Source organism: Neovison vison, chromosome 8 (assembly GCF_020171115.1).
Source record: "Neovison vison isolate M4711 chromosome 8, ASM_NN_V1, whole genome shotgun sequence".
Taxonomy (NCBI): Eukaryota; Metazoa; Chordata; class Mammalia; order Carnivora; family Mustelidae; genus Neogale; species Neogale vison.
In genome coordinates, this window is record NC_058098.1 from 70,407,916 (window position 1) to 70,431,445 (window position 23,530).

The 23,530-nt window shown below is 41.4% G+C and overlaps 1 protein-coding gene across 3 annotated transcripts in view; it reads right to left on the minus strand.

Annotated features, from left to right (window-relative positions):
* CRACDL (CRACD like) overlaps window positions 1–23,530 on the minus strand; it is a 130,545-nt gene that overhangs the window by 33,173 nt on the left and 73,842 nt on the right. For all 3 annotated transcript variants that reach the window (XM_044263885.1, XM_044263882.1, XM_044263883.1), the window contains exons 2-5: window positions 23,240–23,319; window positions 12,090–12,258; window positions 5,080–5,215; window positions 4,579–4,743 (exon numbers count right to left, since the gene is read on the minus strand). In XM_044263885.1, coding sequence (XP_044119820.1) covers window positions 4,579–4,743; window positions 5,080–5,215; window positions 12,090–12,258; window positions 23,240–23,309 — 540 coding nt within the window. In that variant the 5' untranslated portion in view covers window positions 23,310–23,319. The remainder of the gene's footprint in view (window positions 1–4,578; window positions 4,744–5,079; window positions 5,216–12,089; window positions 12,259–23,239; window positions 23,320–23,530) is intronic.

Sequence of the window (23,530 nt, forward strand, 5' to 3'; positions counted from 1 at the left end):
TGCTTCTAGCCATACGGTTCAGTGGCAGTAACTACACTCCTGTTGCTGGGCAACCATCTGCAGAACTTTTTCTCTCATAAAACTGAAAGTCTGTGCCCACTAATCAACAACTCCCCATTGCCCCCTGCCCCCCAGACCCTGGTAACCACCATTCTACTACCTTCTATCTCTATGACTCTGACTACTCTAGCTATCTACATTAAGGGGAATCATACAGGATTTGCCTTTTTTTGCCTCACTTGTTTCACTTAACGTTCACCCATGTTGTAGCCTGGGTCAGACTCCCTATATTCCACTGTATGTAGATACCACACTTTGTTTATCTGTTCACCCATCAATAAATGATGCAATAAAGCAATGTGGTTGCTTCCATATTCTAGTTAGCGTGAATAACGCTGCTGTGGACATGTGTGTACAAACACCTCTTCAACAACTAACTTTCAGTTCTTTCAGTTATATACCCAGAAGCGGAACTGCTGGATCATACAGGGGTTCTATTTTTAATTTTTTGAGAACCTCCATACTGTTTTTCCCCACAGTGGCTGCATCATTTTGCATTCCCACCAACAGTGCACAGTGGCTCCAATCTCTCCACATCCTTGCCAACACTTGTAATTTTCTACTTCTTTGATAGGAGCCATCCTGATGGGTGCAATGCGGTGTCAAGCTTACATTTTAACCTAAGCCCATAATTTTAGGCATTTCACAACGATTTAGTAAGCCCCCGTGAAGATGGTCTCCTCGGGAAGGAGGCAGCAAACAAGACCTGGGCAGTGGGCAGACTCCCAGCGGCCTGGGTACATGTTGCTCAGTTTCTTTTCCACAACCCTGGAACCCCACATAGAGCATGTTGCAATAGCTTCTGCTAAACTAGAGGACCCTAGAAGAATGTCACTGTTAGAGAGACAAGCTGATGCAGGCACTGCCCCTGCAAGGGAACTTCCTCGGAGAAATGTATTTTCCCTCTTAACAGAAAGGTCCCTTATATATTCTCTTGCAAGTATGAAGTTTATTTCTGCCAAATGGGGGAGGACTATTACTACAATGAGGGGAAAAGGGTCATAAGTGGACATAATCTATTTTAATTCTCTTGTTTCAGTTACATGGGTTCTTACGGGAATAAAGCAAGAAAAATTATTTTAAAAAAAATAAACCACAGGACAAGACTCCCGGCTTCCTCTGTGTCTGTGGCTTTGGCTCCCACTGTTGTAGCTGATGACTCAGTAAGTCACCCAAGACTGGACAGGTGACGCCTTTCCCAGGTGTCCTCCCTGAGGGTCTCCATTAAAATGGGTACATTCCAAAAGTCAAAAGAATCCTTCATTCCACCCTTGTCCAGAGGAACGATATGTATATACACATGGTAAAATTGGGGGTTTTGTTTTCCTGACTGTGTGGGACTTAAGAGAACAGGAGAACAGGCCAGATGAGCTGCTTCTGCAAATGAAGTGACTCCCAGGTGAGAATGATTATGCCTTCTGTGAGGATATGGGCTTTGGTCACCTTCCTGTAAATGCAAAGAATGAACATTTCCTGCCTCCTCTCCACTCAGCTCCCCAGCTCGTGTACCACCTGAGCAGCTGGTCCTGGGCTCAGGCCCATTCCAGCCCTGGGAGGGTGGGGGGTGCAATCTGGCAACAGGCTTAACTTCACAGAAACTCTGACCACAGTGACCTCTGTCCCTGCAAAATGCCTGTACTGGATGTCATGACTGGTTTTTCCTGCTAGGGCGCCCAGCTCTCACTTCTCAGTCTTTGTGGTCATTCCAAGAGTTCTTGGGGCCTGAAAAGACCAACACCTTTCTGACTCAGAGGAGAATTACGCATCCTGTCTTTGATCAGTGCAGCAACTCTGTGAAGTAAGATAGGACAGGGCAGGAAAGCTGACCTGTGTTTTTATCTGTGGGCTGGAACCGTACCCATTTGCACCGCTTGCTCCTAATCACCCGGTTTGTACTAAAATCTGTGCTTCTGGATGATTCTGGAAGTGAATGATTTAAAAAGTCTAGCAGGTGGCTAGCCCTTCATTGGAGGAATGGGACTCAAACAGGAAAATGGCCTGGGGTTCATGGGTTTTTCCAGGGGTAACCCTGGGTGACAGCTGCTTTACAGTGTTTGTCCTCAAATAGAGGGGCTCAGCCAACGAGGTGTGGGCTGAGGCTTGTGCACACGGGAATAGCCTGCAGACATTAAGCAGGGCCAGTGGGGCCTTTCTGGGAAGGCTGTCTCCCAACAGGCTTCGCATCCCCAGCTGAAGGCAGGGGAGGCACTGACTTACCAGATCTCACATAATCCTCTCCAAAACCCTCTGGGAACATGGATGCATTTCTGCTAGAGCCTATGTTGTATCTCCCCATGTGATACCTGCCCTCATCTCCTGGGACAGCTTGTCTGCTGGCCACCTGCTACCCAGTGCTTTCTACTTGATGGCAGGACACTTAGCAGATGGCTAGTTGGATGTCATTTTACCTCAAAACTCGCCAAATAAAGTTTTATTCATTGTCACCTCATGTTTGGTAATGAGATTTTAAAAATAATTCTAGGCATTTCCTGAAAAACTCATTCCATCAGAAAATACAACCTTGGCAGTACCATGAGATACTTGTTACTGGAAACATTTTACCACAATAATCTTCATTAAGTTTCTCTATCACACATGTGGGCCTGCTTCAGGAGTCACAACAGGAAAAAATGAAATAGCCCACAATCCCATCCTTTGGGGATTTAGGGTACCATTATATCAAATATCACATGTTATATGAAGACATTTTAAAAGGTGCACTGTTTCCCCCTCTCAATCAGTGCCCAAGAAACTTTCAGGGCATTAAATATGATCACGGTGTCTTAAAAACCATGATAACAAAGATTACACAATTTTTTTTTAAGTCTTAAAGGCTCTAATTTTAGTTTCCCATTACCCAATTAATGCAATTATCCAGTTAATAAAATCTCAGAACCTTGTTTCTTCAGCAACATGACCAGGGATGCTGAGGAGGATGAGACTAGCCTTGCCTGGTGAGAGGAGGCCCCACGCAGCTAACTCCGTATTCTGTGCACTGTGGCGCTTTGCAGGTTCAGCACTGGGCTCATGCCTTAATGAATGGAACTAAAAACTTCCTGTTCTCCCGTACAGTCCCAGCTAAAGGCAGAGAGAGCCAGAGAGCCGTGGGATGGAGTGAGGGCAAACCAGTTCATACGGCTTATAAGAGTTGTCTCTCCAGCACGTGGCCCTGAAACTTACAACATCCACCTGCCCCTGAGGCTGGAGACACTGACGCTCCACATAACAGAGTACGAGATGGGTCTGCCACGTGACAATGGAGTTAGCCATCGCCTGCCGACCTTCCCCTCCAGGATTTTAAGGGTTGGCTTGAAACCCATCAAATAGGCGAAATTATCCTCCTTGTCTTCTCCTCCTTCTCTTCAACGTGGGAGATGTGGGTAGTTCACTGCCTTCAGACCCTGCTCACGGAACAAGCAGGGGCAGGTTCACCTTAGAGCAGAATTCTAGAGAGAATAATTCTCTAGCCAGCTCTGAGCGAACTCCCAACCCTGGGGCTTACTTACGTGTCCTCATCTGGCTTTCATTCGTGATGCTCAGGGGACCCACAACCGCACCCAAGTTAGATAAATATTCTTTCCCCTGCCTTTGCTAGGGGGCTTCTGGTTGTCCAAGCTGAAGTGACTGCTGATGTATTACAGAGTAGCTCAGAATCTACAAGACAGTGGTTCATGATGAATCCCCGAGATTCCCAGTGAAGAGCTCTTCACTAGGGCACAAGCCAGAGCTCCAAGAATGCACCAGGCAGGGGAGTGGCTGTAAAACATGGACTCTGGCCTTTGTTTTTCAAGTGTGAGCAAAACACATATAACTCCAATTTTATCCACCTCTCAGCAGGGCTGGTCTAAAGGGAAAATGATCATTTATGTACAAGCCCAGCCTATGGGCTCAAGACGGTGGCACCACGAGCAGGGTGACTTCCTTGGGGCGCAATTCTTCATCCTGTTTCCTAATGGGAAAGGGTGTTATCTACAATCAGCTCCCTTGCCCTGCTGAGGTCATAGATACCCCTCCTGCTTGTCAAATCCCCTGTTGCCCTGTTTTCCAGCAGCACACTACCGCATTCTAGCCCTAGACCAACAGGTTCTCATGGTCCTAAACTAAGATCAGAGAGTCCAGATTAAGTCACCTATGTTTGCCACTCCCTCTCCCTCCAGCCAGATGTCATGACAACAGAAAACAGACATAAAGGTGTTTTCCTTCTTTCAGATGGGATGCCTGGTCTGGTCATCTGCTCAGACAGGAAAAACCAGGTAGAGGATTGATTGTATCAGATCTGTAACTATTACAAAAAATGTTACCAAAACCGTATCTCCTGACAAGATGGACATTTCTGCTCAAATAACAGAAACAACCCAAGACTGTGAGCTCAACTTACCTGGTCTGGAATACCACCTGGCCACACAGACCATGGGACTCTTACAGGAGCACACGGGGACCACCAGAGCACACCCCTACCCTCAGTGCCCTCTGAAGTGGGTGCACGCCAAGCCACGAGGTGGCACAGGCTTCACTTGCCTTTATGGTTGTGCCAGGGCCGATGTCAGGTAGCAGGGACATCTCTGGGGGGCTCCTGGGTAGACCGTCATCCTCAGAACTCATGCCGGCGTCATCTCCCCGCTTGGCAGGAAGGCCCCCCGGAGGAGGTGGCGGCCCCATTTTCACATTACACTGTATTTTTAGCTAGATTGTAATAAAGAACATTTGCTCTTATTATCATCAGCAACTTCTTATCAACAAATCTTCCTGCTCCCATTCATTCATTCAGGGTCTATTTTCAATGTCCCTGCCTGGTGTAGTGGACTGAACTGCAAAGCGTTGTCTGCCACCATACTTCCTGCTCTTGAAAATGAGTGGTGACAATTCAGGATGAGTCAGGATCTGTCTGTAAATAATTTGGAGTGTCCTGCATGCAATTATACTTCAGAATATGTCAAATAACAGGCAGAAAATAACTTGAAAACATCTTGACTCGTATTTGACATACATACCAAGTGTCACTGCCAAGGAGAAGTTTACCTGCAGGGCTTTAATCCGGTCGCACACATTTTCTTGGGAAAATACCCGCACGGGTCGAGGGGGATCCTGTCCCGACTCAGGAATGAAAATACTGTCATGCGACAGGGCCCGGCTACCCAGTGCGCTCCTCGACTCCCTAGGACACAAGAGGCACCATGAGAGTCTGCACTCCTCCCCATCTTGTGCTAGGTGTGCAGGATGGACAGGAGGGCCGGGGCCTAGTGGCACAGCCACAGTAAGCTCTCAGTTGTATTTATTTTTAAATGGCTTTTCACTCCGGTTTATCCCCACCCTGTCAAATACCACAGCCAATGATGAGGCGCACTGCAGAGGTAGGAATTTTCCTGACGGCTCTGAAGGTTGTGTGAATTCTTTTTATTAATGGGAAAACCAGGATTTGATGTGGTGTGAGGTCCAAGAGAGCAGGCCTGCAAGAGGAAGGGCTGGCTGGGTGGGGTGCGGGGTGTGTGCAGAAGACTGTGGTGGATGCCTGAGGAAGGTGAAATCATTCCTGTGGGCAAACAGGCCGGTCCTCGGTAGGCTAGATGTCGTGTCTGCACAGCAGCTGAGGATTTGCCTGACAGAGGCATCCTGGCAAGGTGGTCCAAAACACACATCCACGGACTGGGTTTGAAATGGGAACTGCTGATCTGCAAAGCTGTGCCCTCTTTTCATTACCTGCTGTGAATGATCTGTCTAATCCAGCTTGTGTGCCTAGCCCTGGAGCACAGATGGTGGGGCCTTTCCATCATCCCCATCCCGGCCTCTGCCCCAGCCCCGAGCTCGAGACTCCATTTAGGAACCGAATGCACAGGACATTCACACAGTGTCTGTCCTAAGAGGATGTGGGAGTTAGCTGTCTGAACAATAGGTGGAAGGAGATGATTGAGACCCAATGATGAAGGAAGGAAAACCTGCCCCCACCAGCACTGGGCATCTGTGCTCCATGCTCCCCCACCCGCAGGCCGCCCCAGGCATCCTGTTCTCTGTGTGGCATTAAGAACTCTTGCGGGTGGTCCCACTCCACTGTAGATCACATTTTGTTGGTTAATGGTGCTTGCCAACTTCTTTCTAGCTCACGGTAGTGGGTCTGCATCAGGGGAACCTAGAGGCTCCCAGAAGGATGTGTCCTCACTCTTCTGGGAGGGTATGAAGCCCAGTGAAAGAACCCGGCAGGCCCTCCCTGCCAGCGGCATCTCCTGTTACAAAGATCACATGCACAGCTGCCTTTCCCTCCTTCTGTGGGTAGCCCATGGTCATGCCCTTTGAGAACCATAACCACTGCTCCAATGCCTCTACTCTTGGTAGAAGTTGAGAGAGCATGAAAAGGCCTCTGCAGATACACTGGCAAAAACATAGAAGGTCATACACTCAGGGCCATTCATTACAATTACAGAAGGAAGAGACCACCAACATCCCAAATGGCCCTCAGCAGGTATCTGCATAAACCAAGGCACATCATCTAATGAAGACTCCTTCCCACCCTGCAGGTGACCATGTGGTAGGGCAGCACCAGACTACACAGAGTGGAAAATGAAGCACAGTGCATGACAAGGTTTATGGTATGTCAGCTCTATGTGGGGAAGGGGTGTCTGAATATAGGTGAACATAGGTGAAGAGGTTTGTTGTTTGCTTACATTTTAAAACATAAAAATAGAAGGATAAGTAATAGTTTCCGTTGGGGGGAGGGACAAGACATGATCGGGGAACAGGGTGCCAAGGTACTTATACATGTATAATTTTGCCTTTAGAATTATGTAAAAAAAAAGAATTATGTAAATATTTTATATAGTTAAACGACAAAATCAGACAAAAAGAGAAATAAGATAATCTCTGAACTAGAAAACAAACAGAAACAAACGAGCCTAATTTTATATCATATTGTTAGCATAACTGAACAGAGGACAGAATGATTTCAAGTGATTTTAACTCAACATCCAAGTGATTTTTTTTTTTTTTTTGAGAGAGAGAGAGAGGGTGAAGGAGAAGTGAGGGGAAGAGGGGAGAGGGAGAGAGAGAGCATGGAGCCCAACAAGAGGTTTGATCTCACAACCCTGAGATCATGACCTGAGCTAAACCAAGAGTTGGACATTTAACTGAATGAGCCACCCAGGTGCCCCCCAGATGACTTTTGACTCTACATTCATAACAGGATAAATTCCAAGAACAAAAGAACCCACAAAGTTATAAAATTACACTTGGTAATCTTTTTGGTAGCAATACTGATTTTTAAAAATGGTACAGAACAATCTTAATAGACGTAACCTCTATGTGGGAAAGCGGGGTAATGAGATTATTGTAGGTATATTATATGAAGAAGAAAGTGAATAATTTTGTTAATATCACTAGGAACCAAGTGTATAAAAGAACAATGAATTCAAATAATTAAAGTTAAAAAATTTGTCTTAAGTTTGAACTGGAAATATCAGTGAGTTATTTTTCTCTTAAAAAACAGAATTTATTTTCTAGTATCTAATCTACTGAAGAAGTCTAGAAGCAATGAGAGCCAGCTAGCAATCATCACCTCTGGCAGCTAGACTGTGGTCTCTAAAAATCATTTCGTACTAAAAGGAATGGGGACCATATGAAGAGGTGGCTGATCTAGGTCTAGGCCAGGAAATGTACCAAATAAAGCATGGATTTCTCATTGTATAAGGAAGCAAGGAAGGTTTCAAAAACAAATGGGGTCATGTCTAAAGAACCTAGGAGCTAATTTGAAGTGACTCCCAGTAGTGTAAGATGATGCACTGTGAGCATAAAAATGAATACTGTCATGTGCTAAAGCAAATAAAATATATAAAAATCCATGCATTCACAATGATATATATTAAAAAAAAAAACAAACAGAAAAAAACCCCCAAAACTCATTGGTCAGTGCTGGAAGTGAGGGTACCAGCTAGAGCACCAGAGCGTTACTCTGAAGGTAGACTGGTGAAAGAACCAGGCATTATTCTGCCTTTCACGGACAACTTGCATGTTACAGAAACCAAGGGGTTGATGGAAAAAAGTTCTCCACCATGTAAGAATTCCAGCTAACATATGCAGAATGAGTGATACAATTAGGAAAACCACCATTTTGCAATAAAATAATGGATCCAGGCAATGATCATCAGCAGGTGTTGAAACCATTAGGTGAAGGTTTGTGGAGCTATCACACTGAGAGAGACCCCTGACCCCACTGTTCTGTCTCAGTGTTGTGAGAAGTGGGACAACCAGATGGCATGTGACTCATGAGGCGATGTGACAGTAAGTACCCAGTACCATCTTGAACCTAAATCAAATTAAATATCCAGATCCATCTAACACTTTACAAGAGATTCAGAGACTACAAAAATGAGTTAAATCACACCAAGAGAAAGCAAATCCAGAATGTGGGATATTTGGCAGAGAAAATTACCTTGCTTCTCCATCAGATCAATGGCATGAAACAAAGTGGGGTGGGTCGAGAGGGAGAAGGAAAATCATTACAGATTAAGAGACTTAAAAAGCATAACAACACAGACACAATAAATGGGTGTCAGCCTTTTAAACCCACAGGGTCCCATGTGGTTTGCCAGCATTAATGCACCTTGGCAAATGGAACTCTTTGCCCATGGTGATGGATGAGAAGTTGCTACAGAATCTAGAAAGCACACAGACTCTCAAAGGGGCTAAAAAGTGCCTCTAAGATTTTGTCCGTTATATAGTCAATTAATTTATAACAAAGAAGCCAAGAATATACAATAAGGAAAGGACAGTCACTTCTATAAATGGTACTGGAAAAACTGAATAGCCACAAGTGAAAGAACGACACTGAACCCTATCTTACACCATAGAAAAATGAATTAAAGACTTAGATATTAAGACCCAAAACCATAATACTCCTAGAAGAAAACAGGTAGTAAGTAACCTTGACATGGGTCATGGCAATAATTTCTTAAACGCAAAGGCAACAAAAGAAAAATAAAGAATGAGACTATATCAAATTTAAAATCTTCTACACAGCAAAGGAAACCATCAACAAAATGAAAAGATAACCTATAGAATGGGAGAAAATATTTAGAAATCATATTATCTGATAAGGGGTTAATATAAAAAATATATAAAGGACTCATATAAATCAATAGCAAGAACAAAAAATCTGATCCAAAATAGGTAGAGGAATTAAATAGACATTTTCCCAAAGACACACAAATGGCTAACAGACACATGAAAAGATGCTCAATATCACCCATTGCTGGGGAAATGCAAATCTCACACTTGTTAGAATGGCTATCATCAAAATGATAAGAGATAAATGTTGGTGAGGATGTGGAGAAAAACAAACTTTTTTGCCATGTTGGTGGGAACATAAGTTGGTGCAGTCACTGCAGAGAACAGCATGGAGGCTCCTCAAAAAATTTAAAATAGAACTACCATAGGATCCAGCAATTCTACTTCTGGTATTTATCCAAAGGAAATGAAAATAGGATCTTGAAGAGATATCTGCCTTCCTGTATTCATTGCATTATTCACAACAGCCAAAATATGGAAACAATCCAACTGTCTATCAATATGAAGATTGTTAATATCACTAGAAACCAAGTGTATAAGAGAACAGTGAATTCAAATAATCAAAGTAAAAAAAATTTGTCTAAAGTTTGAACTGGAAATATCAGTGGGTTATTTCCATCCAGATGGATGGATACAGAAAATGTAGTCTGAATGTGTGTGTATACATATACAGATGGTATGTTACTAAGTTACGAGAAAGGGGGACATCCCTTGGTTTGTGACAACATGGATGAGCCCCAAGGACGTTACACTAAGTGAAACAAAGAAGACAGAGAAAGATAAAAAACTGTATGATTTCACTTATATGCAGAATCTAAGAAAGTTGAACTCACAGAACACATAGTAGATGGTGGTTACTAGGGGCTGCAGGGTGGAGGACATGGCACAAACTTCCAGTTCTTTTTTTTTTTTTTTTAAGATTTTATTTATTTATTTGAGAGAGAGACAGTGAGAGAGAGCATTAGCGAGGAGAAGGTCAGAGAGTGAAGCAGACTCCCTATGGAGCTGGGAGCCCGACTCGATCCCAGGACTCCGGGATCATGACCTGAGCTGAAGGCAGTCGTCCAACCAACTGAGCCACCCAGGCATCCCAAACTTCCAGTTCTAAGATGAGGAAGTAAGGACATTGACAGCACAGTTTTGTATGGCACAGTCATTATCGTTAATACTCTCGTATTATACACTTGGAAATTGTTAAGAGTCTAGATCTTAAATACTCTCGCCTTAAAAAATAAATAGTAATTAGGGGACGTGATGCAGATGTTAGCTCTACGGTGGTAATCTGTTTTTAATATATACGTGTATTAAATCAACATGCTATATGCCTTAAAATTCCACAAAGTTATGTATTAATTTTCTTCCAGTAAAGTTGGGGGAGGAAAAGATCTTGTCTTATCCTCTGTGTTGCTCCCTAAAAGCAATGCACTTCCTGGGCCTCATCAGACCCCACCCCTAGCCTAGCATCACTCCTGCAAACTCCTCCCCACCTCCATCAAGAAGCCAGATTCATGGCTTGGTCCCAGGACCTTGAGATCATGACCTGAGCCAAAGGCAGATGCTTAACTGAGTCACCATGGCACCCTGTCAGCAAATTTTTACCAGTAATTGAGGACCTGGCCCCTGCCAGGTGCTGGGAACATAAAGATAAAAAGGAATTTGTCCCCATTGTCTGTGGGCTCCAGAGACAATGAGGAGACACATAAGTAGAGAGGTCATTTCTCACAAATGTACAGACACACACACCCTGCTCCCCGCTCTGCTGTGGTCCTGTTCTCTGATTGGAAGGGCCACTGTGTTCGGGTCAAGAGACAGGGCATGGGCGGTGAGTGAGTGTTATAATTTCCCTGGGGCTGGTCCAGTGAAGACATTTACTAATCAGCAGGATTATCATGATAATGTCTTGTTCCCCCAGAATTTGGAGCACACTGTCTTAAAAAATGCGTGCACAACCTGTCCTCCACGCTCTTGATGAAGTGTAATGTGGGTCCTTTCCGCTCCTTGCCAGCACCAGGAAAGACAAAAAACCCACCAAAAACCCTGAAAGAAAAAAACTTGAATCTTTCCACTTCAGTCATTTGGTGCCACCAAGTGGTCAAAGCAATTTCTACTCCTCTAAAGCAGGCAAGGAGCTGGGGGGAGATGGGGACCGGGATCCTGCAATACCGGGATCCTGCAACTTGTGACCCTGTCCTAGCCGGATCTGTTCCCCCATCCCAAGGGTCATTATACCTTCTGTGGAATTTTATTCTCAAGCTAAAACAAACTATGTTTGTTGCATGGCAACAAATCTGTTTTCTCCCCCCTTTTATTCATAGAAGTGACTTCTGGAATCACTGAAGCATGCATACTGTAACTATATTTTGGTGAGGTACCAATTCTAGAAATAAGGATTACTTCACTAGATTTCCCCCAAGTTTTCATACCTATTGATTCTATTGTATCCAACAAGAATTTTGGATAATTTTTCCAAGACTTTCCCCCACCCCTCTCTCCTTCTAATGGAAAACTTTCTTATTAGATAGTTCAAAGTTCAGGCTTAGAGAGATGTATTTTCCTGGTATATTCAATGCCTTCAAAAGAGTGTTAAGTCATATAAAATCATGGCTTGTGTCCTAATCTTAACAGCTTTCAGTTGCAGGGCAATGGGCAAGTTCTCCAAAACTTCTCTAGAGCTTGGTTTGCTTACTTATAAGATGGTAATTCTGGCCTCCTCTCCCACAGTGATTGGAGACTTTTAATAAACACAGCACTTGGCACATAGGTACGTATAATGTTATCGTTCAACCTTCTCCATCCCCATGTATGAAAAGACAGAAAATACAACTTCCCTGGAAGAACCTCCAGTGGAATTCCCTAGAAGAGAAAGACTCAGAAATCCAGCCAGTTACCAGGACACCAAGACAGAGTATCTGGGTCCTCCCACGCTCCCACCAGCTTATTGGGGCACAGGAGCCTGAAGGATGGATGGGGTAACTTACTCGAGCTCATCCTCTGAGTCATATCCCACTGGCCCCGACTCGATGGCAATCACCTCACTTTTCGCCTGACTTTGTTTCCAGGTGCTATTTCCGGTGGAAGACGTCGATTCCTTTCTCTTCTTTTTCCCGAAGAACTTCTTAAATGTCTTAAACTTGGACTTTTTCTTTCCTATGCAGAAAGAATGCATGTGGTTACTTGCTGAGCACATGTGAGGTGTGCACCATGCATCCATTACTTACTCCTGGGAAGTCCTTTTTCCACACAGAAGTACGTGAAGTATTGCACATCTGAAAAAATTGATCCCACAACTCTGTGATCATGACCTGAGCCGAGATCAGGAGTAGGATGCTTAACCAACTGAGCCACCTGGACACCCTCACATGCTTCTTTTTTTAATTGCTGAGTAACAGTCTACTGTACAAACGAGAGCAAGTTTTGATATCTAAAATATACAGAGCCGAAAGCCAAAAGACCTGATGAGGTAAAGGCCATGTGTTAGCTCAAATTAGTTTTCTGAATAATCCTCAACTGCTTCATTTCTCATGAATGTGTGCACCAAGGACAATCAGAGGAGACCCAGCCTCATGGTGCTCACTGGAATGCCAGATGCCAGGAGGAGCTAACTACTTGTGGTGGAAAAGAAAACATCGAATCATGGTGGCAGCACTGATCCCCCCCCCCCACCCGCTCTGCCATGCTTCCTGGATTGTTAGAATTTATGACACTTTGAAACATTTTGTGATCTCTTCTCTGATGCTTCCTTTATTCTCACCCACAAATTCTATCATGTTTAGGATCCTGTGACGTCACATGACCAGCTCAGGAACTTCATTCCTTTCCCTCTGAATATTTATGATAAACAACAGAAAGATGTAACATCAGAGATCACCAGGATATGTCAAACATATCTTGAACATTTCCTAAAACAATTTATTGGTTTTATAAGTAAACAATTTTGTAAGCTTCCTTTAAAAAAAAAAAAAAAGATGTTATTTGAGAGAAATAGAGCAGGGGAGGGGCATGATGAGCAGGGGGGAAGGGTAGAGGGAGAGGGAGAAGCTGACTCCTTGCTGAGCAGGGAACCCGATACAGGGCTCAATCCTGGGCCTCTGGGATCATGACCTGAGCTGAAGGCAACCGCTTAATGGACTGAGCCACCCAGCTCCCCCTAGCTGACTTCCTTTTTTAAAAAAACCCAGTATTGAGGGGGGTAGGGAGAGGGTGGTGGGGTTATGGACATTGGGGAAGGTATGTGCTATGATGAGTGCTGTGAAGTGTGTAAACCTGATGATTCACAGACTTGTACCCCTGAGGCTAATAATACATGATATGTTAATAAAAAACAAAACAAAACCCAGTATGTTTATATTTATATGAATGTTCCCTTGGAAAGTTCACATGATCTTGCCTTAATGTGGAGAATTACTTAGGATTACTCTAGCTGGGGGTCCTTATATTATCTTAGGTGGGGCAGATCCCTGCACAAAGGGATATCAGTCCTATAGCTCAGTTTTCTTAGGTTCTAGTGGAAGTTTCTTTACCTTAACAATCACAAAATGTTTATGTTGTTAACTGATGGTTCTCAATGAGAGTTTATTTATTTACTTTAAAGATTTTTATTTATTTGTTTGACAGAGAGAGAGATCACAAGTAGGCAGAGAGGCAGGCAGAGAGGGGAAGCAGGCTTCCTGCTGAGCAGTGAGCTCGATGCAGGGCTCGATCCCAGGACCCTGAGATCACAACCCCAGCTGGAAGCAGAAGCTTTAACCCACGGAGCCACCCAGGCACCCTCAATGAGAGTTTATTATTTGGAAAGTCTTTAGAATTTTCTGCATTTGCCAGAACACCATCTGGCCTTTGCCTAGCTGACACACAGGTTTGCATCTCTGAAGGTCTGAACACACGTGCAGCCTCGCCGCCCTCTGCAGTCAGAGACGGTGTTTCTGGGCCCACGAGCGTGGCTGTGAAGACCCGGTCGGTAACTGCTGACCACTCCTGTCTGAACTGGAAGTGCCTGGTCAGCCAGCCACTTGGGCTCGTGTTAGATCTGTTCACCTGTTAGTTGTTAAATTAAATTTCTTTAATGGTCACAGGAACTATTTGGATCTTTTACTTCTCGAAGTTGTTTTATGAGGTTATGTTTTTCTGGGAATTTGCCTATTTTTCCAAATTTTCAAATTTACTGACATACAGTTATCAATAATATCCTCGTATTGTTTTAGTATCCACACCGCCTGTAGTAAAGCCCCCTTCCTCAGCTCTAATATTCATTCTTTGTGCCTCCTCATTTTCCCTTGATCAGTGATACCAGAGATCAATTTTATTTGCCTTTAAAAAAATGTTGGCTTTGTTAATTCTCTCTGTTGAATGTTTATCTTTTTGTTCTATTAATTTCTGTTCTTATCGTTATTCTTTTCTTCTATTTTCTTCAGATTTACTGTGCTATCTTTTTAAACAACTTAGCTAATTAATTTTTAGGCTTCTTTTTATAGTATATACATTTAAGGCAATACATTTCCCCCTAAATTCCTTTTAGCTGCGTCCACATTTTTTTAACAGCATGGAAGATGTTTCTTTCTTTCTTTATTATTTTTTTATTATGATGATCAATTAGCCAGAATAGAGTACATCATTAGTTTTTGATGTAATATTCAATGATTCGTTAGTTCCAAGTTTTGATATAGTTTCATTATTACTGAAATATTGTTGAAATATTTTCTAATTTCCATTATAAAACCTTCTTAGACCTAAAGGTTATTTAGATAAGTGGATCCTAATTTCCAAGCATTTGGAGATTTTCTTAGTATCTTTCTGTTACTGATTTCCAGCTTAAGTGCTCTGTGATCAGTGAGGATCTGGGTGATTTGAAACCATTCAAATGTGTTGAGATTTGATTTACAGCTTACCATAAATTTGTAAATGTCCCCAGTGTGCTCGACAATAATGTACGTTTGCCAATGTTCTGTATGTGTGCATTAGAACAAGACTTTTTTCTTTTTAATTATGTTGTGTAGGTATGTTGTACCTTTACTAATTTTTAATACATTTGTTCTATCAGTTGCTGATGGAGATGTATTAAAAATAACCCACTCTGCATATTTTATTTATTTTTGTAACTGTCAATTTTTCCTCTACAAATTTTAATATTACAATGGCACAAGGAAAGGTACAATTCTTATCTTGCTGGGGAACTGAACCTTTTGTGATATGGCCCTCTTTATCTTTAGTGATGCTTTTTGCCTTAAATTTTATTTTGACTGCTTCTAATGTATCTACTGAGCTTCCTTTCTCCAGTGTTTACAAGATGCATGTTTTTCTATCCTTTTACTTTCAGATTTTCTGAATCCTTCTACCTAGGACGTAAGTTTTAGAAATCCAGTCTGATGATCTTTAACTTCTAACTGGAACAATTATTGTAATTAGTCTACTTACACTTACTGTAACTACTGCTATGTTAATAAAAACAAGTCTACATCTTAATACTTTTCCGTAATCTCCTTTTCTTGTTGTCTTTTGGATTAGCTGACTTTTAAAAGTTATTCCACTCTTCCCACCATGAATTTGTAAGCTATGCCTTTAATGTCTGTTTTCTTCAGTAATTACCTTGAAACTATGCTAAGCATTCTATTATAGGACAAAACAAGGAACTTAGAATACTTCAATCCTATTTATATGCCCTATTGTTTTCATTCTTTGAAAAACCCAGAAGATATTCTTCTATGTTCATTTAGATGTGTCTGCTTGTTTCTCATTTTCCTTGTTTGTCATTCTTCTTGTGTTCCAGACCTTCCATCTAGGACAATTTTCCTTTGGAATCTGCTTTGGGAGGGTCTGCTGAGGACAAATTCAGTTTCTGTTTGTCTGAAAATGGCTTTATACCTCCTTCATGCCTAAAATATATTTTTCCTAGGTATAACTTTCTAGGTTGGCAGTTATTTTTTTCTAAGTTATTCTTTCAATAATACTGAAAGATTATTTCACTGTTTGGTAGTTTCCATTGTGCAGTCAAGAAGTCAGTTGTCATCTTCTGCTCCTTTGAAGGTCATCTTTTTTTCTCAGAATGATTTTTCATTTTGTCTTTGATTTTCCACATTTTCACTGTATATGGATTTCCTTTTATTTATTCCTCTTGGGGTTCATTTGATTTCTTAAATCTGTGGGTCAGGTCATCATTTTAAAAAATCTGTTCCAGAAGATTCCCTGCTATTCTCTCCTCCCTTGAGACTATGGTCATGTGTATGTTCTATTCTTTCACTTATTTTTGTGCCTCTTATACTTTTCTGTACCTCCCATCAATTTACCATTCAGTGCTACATTCTGTATACCTTCTTGTGATTGGTCTATCCTGAGCTGATAGATTCTGCTGTTAAACTCATCCACTGAATTTCTAATTGCAACAGTTCTAAAGAAGCCATTTGATGGTTTCCAAATCTGGTATGTCATTTTTTAAAAAGTTATTTTAGAAATTATACAGTAAAGCCAGACTGCCTGGGTGGCTCAGTCAGTTGAACATCTCTTGATTTCGGCTCAGGTCATGATCTCAGGTTCGTGAGTTTGAGCCCCGTATTGCGCAACGTGCTAGGTGTGGCGCCTGCTTGGGATTCTTTCTCTCCCTCCCTCTCTCCCTCTTTCTGTCTCTTAAAAAAAAATTACATAGTAAAATTCACTTTTTAGGGGGGACATATAGAGCTGTATAATTACCTCAAGATATAAAACTTTACCACAACTCTTCATACTGTCCTTTTGTAGCCAAACCCGTCCCCTAGCTTTCACCTCTAGAAACCACTGATAGCTTCTCTGTTCCTATAGTTGTACCTTTTCCAGAATGTCATATAGATGGAATCATATAGTATGTGTCCTTTTGATTCTGGGTTCTTCTTCTCAGCACTACACATTAGAGATTCACCCATGCAGTTACATCCATCAGTAGTTTGTTCCTTATTACTGCCAAGTACATTGTAGGGAAAGACCACTTTATTTAAACATTGAGCAAGCTGAAGGACATCTGGATTCACTTCAGTTTTTGGCAATTATGAATAAAGTTGTTATAGGTTTGCTTTTTTTTTTTTTTTTTTAAGAGAGAAAGAGAGACTGCGAGTGAGGGGATGGGGAGAGGGGAAGGAGAGGGAGAGAGTGAATCTCAAGCAAACTCCACCCTGAGCCAAGCCGGACAATGGGGCTCATTCTCACCACCTTGAGATCATGACTGGAGCTGAAATCAAGACTCGGAGGCTTAACCAACTGAGTCACCCAGGCGCTTCTTGTTAAAGTTTTCTGTGTAGACCTAAGTTTTCATTTCTCTTAGGTTAATACCTAGGAGCAGGACTGCTGGGTCACAGACTAAAGATATATTTAATTTGACAAGAAAATGCTGAAATATTTTTGAAAGCGGCTGTACCATTCTGCATTCCCAACAGCAATATGAGGATTCCAATTTCCCTGCATCCTCCCAGCACCTGCTGCTGTCAGCGGCGGTGTTGTTTCTGTTCTGCTATTCTAACAGGTGTACAGTAATACAGTAGTTTCGACTTGCATTAACTAAAAGTTGAGCACTTTTTCATGAGCTCATTTGCCATCTGTGTATCTTCTGGGGTAAAGCATCTTTTAGAACCTTTGCCCATTTTTTATTTGAGTTGTTTGATTTCATACTATTGAATTTTGAGAGTTCTAAACACAAGTCCCTTGTCAAGGATGACTTACAAATATCGCCTCCCAGGCTGTGACTAGTCTTTTCATTTTCTTAACAGGGTCTTTCACAGAGAAAATTTTTAAATTTTAATGAAGTCCAAGTTAGGGATGGAGGTGTCCTATCTAAGAATTCTATGTAATTCTAGGTCACATACATTTTCTATGTTTTCTTTGAAAGGTTTCATAGTGTTACATTTATGCCTATGATATATTTTAAGTTTACTTGTATGTCATCTGTAGGTATAAGTGAAAGTTCTTTTTTTTTCCCATCCGGATGTTCAATTTCTTCTAGCACCCTTTGTTGAAAAGACAACCCTCTCTCCACTGAATCAGTGCTCTACATTTGTCAAAGACCACTTGACCATATTTGCACGGATGGGTCTGTTTTTGGCCTGTGCTCTATCTGTACATATCCATCCTTTTGTCAGTACTGCACTTGGCTTCATTATTGCAGCTTTACAGTAAGTCTTGAAATCAGGTAATAGGAGTTCTCCAATTTTGTTCTTTGTCCAAATTGTTTTCACTATTCTAGTTCTCTTGCTGTTTCATGTAAATTTTGGGATCATCTTGTCAATGCTGGAAAAATATCCCGCTGGGATTTTGATTGTTTCATTTTATTCCTCCTCCTCCTTCCCATCCCTGTCAGGTTATTTCAAAGCAAATCCTTCCAGATACTATGATCACTTCATCCAATGGATCTGGTTTCTTCCTAAATAAAAAAATCTTTGACTCGTCATGGAAATCAAATGAATGATCCTTGGTCTTCATGCTTGCTACAAGATACTGAACCATGTCCAGCCTTCCCCAGCAGATGTATAAACAGTTTCCTCTCTCCCAAAGGTATGAACGCACCATTCTGAAGCTCAGTTTGGGGGAGAACTGACATTGTAGCAACACCGAGTCTTCCAATCCGTAAATGTGGTTTTAGTCCATTCAGACTTCTGTAATAAAGTACTACGGACTGGGTAGCTTATGAGTAACAGAAATTCATTTCTTGCTGCTCTGGAGATGAGAAGCTTGCAATCAGGGAACCAGCATGGTGGGGCTCTGTTGGGAGCCCCCTCATGGGCTGCTGACTGCAAATTCTTGCTGTGCCCTCACGTGGCAGAAAGAAAGCAAGTAGCTCTCTGGCCCCTTCTGATAAAGGCACTAATTCTATTCCTGAGAGCTCCACGCTCATGACCTACCTGCCAGAGGCTCCAACTCCTAATATCATCACATGGAGGGGTTAGGACTTTAACATATGAGCTTTGGGGGGAAATCAGATACTCGGTCCATAATGCTTAATAAGCCACTCCATGTATTTAGGTCTTTGCTGATCTAGGACTTTCTTTAAGCAACTCTTTTTTGTATTTTTCAGTATGTGGAGCCTGCATATATTTGGTCAGATATATACCAAAGTATTTTATTTGTGCTATTGTAAATGATACTTTTGAAAATTTAGTTTTTCAATTTAGTTTTTCAATCGTTTATTGCTAGTTACAGAGAAATACAATTGATATTTGTACTTTGACCTGGCATCTAACAGTCTCGCTAAACTTGAGAGATCTAAGTACTTTTTTGACATTTCATATAATCATGTCATCTGCAAATAAAGATAGTTTTATTTCTTCCTTTCACGTTTATCCCTTTTATTTCTCTCTCTTGCCTTTGAGCACTGGCTATGACACCTTTTACAGTTCCTGGTTCCTTCTAGATACTTTCAAACTTTTAAAAAATTGTCTTTGAATATACTGTGCACAATTGTTTTATAGCACATACTTGATAGTTCTGATATTTGATGTCTTTGAGTGTCTGCTTCTCTTGTTTCTGCTGTATATGAGTTTGCTAGGGCTGCTGGAACAGTACCACGAACCAAGCAGCTTCAAAGGCAGAGTTGCTCTGGAGTCTCAGTTCTGGAGGCTAGAAGTCTGAGGTCAAGGTGTTTTTGGCAGTTTACTTCAAGTCACTGTGACAGGGAAATCTGTTCCATCTCCTCTGACTTCTGGTGATTTGCTGGGAACTGCTGGCATGTAGATGCCATCACCCTGATCTGACTTCGTCTTCACACGGTGTCTTCCCTGGGTGTGTCTGTGTCCATATTTTCCCTTTTTATAAGGGCATCAGTCAGAGTGGATTAGGGGCCCACCATCCTCCAGTATGACCTTCTCTTAACTAATTACATCTTCAATGACCCAACAATGGCATTTTTTGAGTCACTAGGGGTTAGGACTTCAAACTATGACTTCTGGTGAGACATAACTGAACCCAAAATGTGTCAGTTCTCATTCATGGTGCCCTACTGCTTTATATGTTTGATCATCATTGACTGTATGCTTGTCATGGAGCTGAAAACATTTTCTTTAATAATTTGAAGTCTAGATAGAAGGCACCTTTCTTCAGAGAAGATTGCTTGATTCTATAAGGTACCTATGGTCATATCCAGCCCAAGAATAATATTAGCCAAGTTCAAGGGCCGAGATTCTCTAAATTACCCAAGTGATGCAAACTCAAGCTACAAATCTATAAAGGGTTGACTTACCCCTGATTCACAATTACTCAGATTTTATTGCTTCTTGGGCTCCCAGCTTATTTTCAGGAGGGTCGTCTCATAGACGGCCCAACTGGAATGGACCTGTACTTTGATATCTGACCCATTGCCTCATCTACCACTCCATGAAGATGTGAAAATGAAATTTCAAAACTTCCAAGATTGGTAAATGATCTGAGAGCAAAAGTGGCTTCTATGCTCATTTATCTTTCTGGATTACCATTTCTTTTTCAATTCTGACCTTCTTATTTCTTACTTTTAAAAAGATTTTTCTTATCTAGAATTTTTAAATCATTTCATTTTTCTTCATCAAGATAAGTGTACTTTTTCATCCCCATCCCCTATTTCCCCCACCCCCCAGCCACCTCCCCTCTGGTACCCATCAGTTTATTTTCTGTAGTTAAAAATCCGTTTCTTGGGACGCCTGGGTGGCTCAGTTGGTTAAGCAGCTGCCTTCAGCTCAGGTCATGATCCCAGCATCCTTTGATCGAGTCCCACATCAGGCTCCTTGCTTGGCTGGGAGCATGCTTCTCCCTCTGCCTCTAGCCTGCCACTCTGTCTGCCTGTGCTTGCGCTCTGTCTGTCTGTCTCTCTAACAAATAAATAAAATCTTTAAAAAAAAAAAAAGAATCTGTTTCTTGGTTTGCTTCCCTCTCTCTCTTGCCCCCCCCTTGCTTGTTTGTTTTGTTTCTTTAAGAAATGAGTGAGATCATATGGTATTTGTCTTTCTCTGACTGATTTATTTTGCTTAGCATTATACTTTCTAGATCTATCCATGTTGTTGCAAATGGCAAAATTTCATTCCTTTTTATGACAAATATTCCTGTGTGTGTGTGTGTGTGTGTGTGCATTTATGTAAACCACATCTTCTTTACCCATTCATCAACTGGTGGATACTTGGGCTGTTTCCAAAGTTTGGCTATTGCAAATAATGCCACAATAAACACGGGGGTGCATGTATCCCTTTGAGTTAATGTTTTTGTATTTGGGGATAAATACCAGTAGTGTGATTCCTGGATCACAGGGTAGTTCTATTTTCAATTTTTTGAGGAACCTCTATATTGTTTTCCACAGTGGCTATACTAGTTTGCATTCCTACCAACAATGCACAAGTGCTCCTTTTTCTCTAAATCCTCACCAACACTTACTGTTTCTTATGGTTTTGATTTTAGCCATTCTGACAGGTATGAGGTGATATTTCATTATAGTTTTGATCTGCATTTTCCTGATGATAAGTTATGTTTAGCATCTTTTGATGTATCTGTTGGCCATCTAGATGTCTTCTTTGAACAGAAGTTCAAAATCAGATATCATGTCTTCTGTCCATTTTTAACTGGATTATTTGTTTTTTGGGGGTAATGAGTCATATTAGTTCTTTATATATTTTAGCTACTAACCCCTTACTGGATATTTCATTTACAAATATCTTCTCCCATTCAGTAGGTTGTCTTTTAGTTTTGTTGATTGTTTCCTTTGCTATGCAAAAGCTTTTTATTTTGATGAAGTCCCAACAGTTTATTTTTGCTTTTATTTCCCTTGCCCATGTATCTAGAAAAATGTTGCTATGGCCAATGTCAAAGAGATTACTGCCTGTGCTCTGTTTTAGGATTTTTATGGTTTCAGGTCTCACATTTTCTTCATTTCAAGTTTATTTTTGTATATGGTAAAAGGAAGTGGTCCAGTTTCATTCTTTTGCATGTGGCTGTCCACTTTTCCCAACACCATTTGTTGAAGCTTATCTAGAATTTTAAATTTTAGCAAAGGGGTTGATGAGAATAATTTAGTTCACTTATTCAGAAAAAAGAATACTTAGTTTCTCTTTTTCTTTTTAAAAACTGATTCCTCATGGTAACCTCTGTAAATATCCAAAACTAGTGATTATGGAGGCTGTTCATACTAAGGAAATATATCTTCAAAGAATATTTTCTTGTTTAATTAATAATTCAATATCCTGGAATACAAGAAGTTTTGAATTCCATTTTCTCTTACATTTAATTTTTAAAACCTCGCCTTGTATTTAGGCCTATTTGGTGTCTATCAATATGTGACAGAGGAAAAGTAGTTCTAATATGGGATAATAAGGAAAATCTGTCTATAATATATGAAATAGTATCTTTAATGAAATTTTAATATCTGAAGCTAAAGGTTAGCTTGTAGGATTTAGTACTAATGGAAGTTGTTCCTCCTGGACTATATCAAAGAAAATCATTACTAGCATTTTAACCTTAAACAAGACAGTGATGGAGACCTTTGTTACTGAAATAAGGTGAGTATAAACGGCTAATCTAGGAAAAAGGTATGTTGTCCAAGGATCTGTGTTTTTTAATGCCAATTTTACAACTCTATCAAGACACAAATAACAATTGACAGATAACAGTGAACCAATCACATAACTGGGTAACTCTTAGAACATGTAACGAGATCATGAGTCATGGACCTGGAATTTAGCTCAGTAAGGGGTATAATAAAGGTCTCTAAAGGAGAATAAAAGCCATAAAAGAGAGAGAGATCAAAGGCTCTTTCTTGATAATATTATTTCTTCTGCACGATCAGGCCATCTCATACTTTTTCCAACCACCAGTAGATCCTCTGGATGTTCTTAGGTAATTAATGATTCCATTGTTTTCAAGTCAAACAAACGTGGGGACAGATTTACCTCCAGGAATGAGTAAAATGACTTTAAAAGCCTGTATTTGACAGATATGAGGTGATACTCAGGGGTACTGCCCTGAGTGGCCTGAAATCATCTGGATATGCTCTCTCATCACTGTAGGAAGGGCATGGGGGTATTTGAACACAGTATGAACTGAACCCCGCCCCCAACCCTGCCCCGCCACACACACAATCCAAAGGCTTGGCTCCGTCAGCCTCTCTCCCTGGCCTGCAACCAGACATGGGCTCTTCCCAGAGAAGAAGAAATGAGGGCCTTACCTGTGCTGTCCTCCCCAAGGCCTTCTGCAGTTTCCCGAAGCTTAATATCCATCACCCTTGTGGAAATCATGTCCAGCTCACTAAAATCAGATGGAAATTCTTATTAAAAGGGACATGCTTAACGGAAGGTAACAATGAGTGAAACGGCTTTGCTGAGTGCTTTTTGCCCACGACTTCACCTGCACACACCCCAACAAAGAGAGACTCCAGGGCAGAGTACAGGGCAGCGAAAGCCAAACACATGTCCAAGGCTCAAGATTAGTAGCCTCATAGACGTTTATCTAATCACCA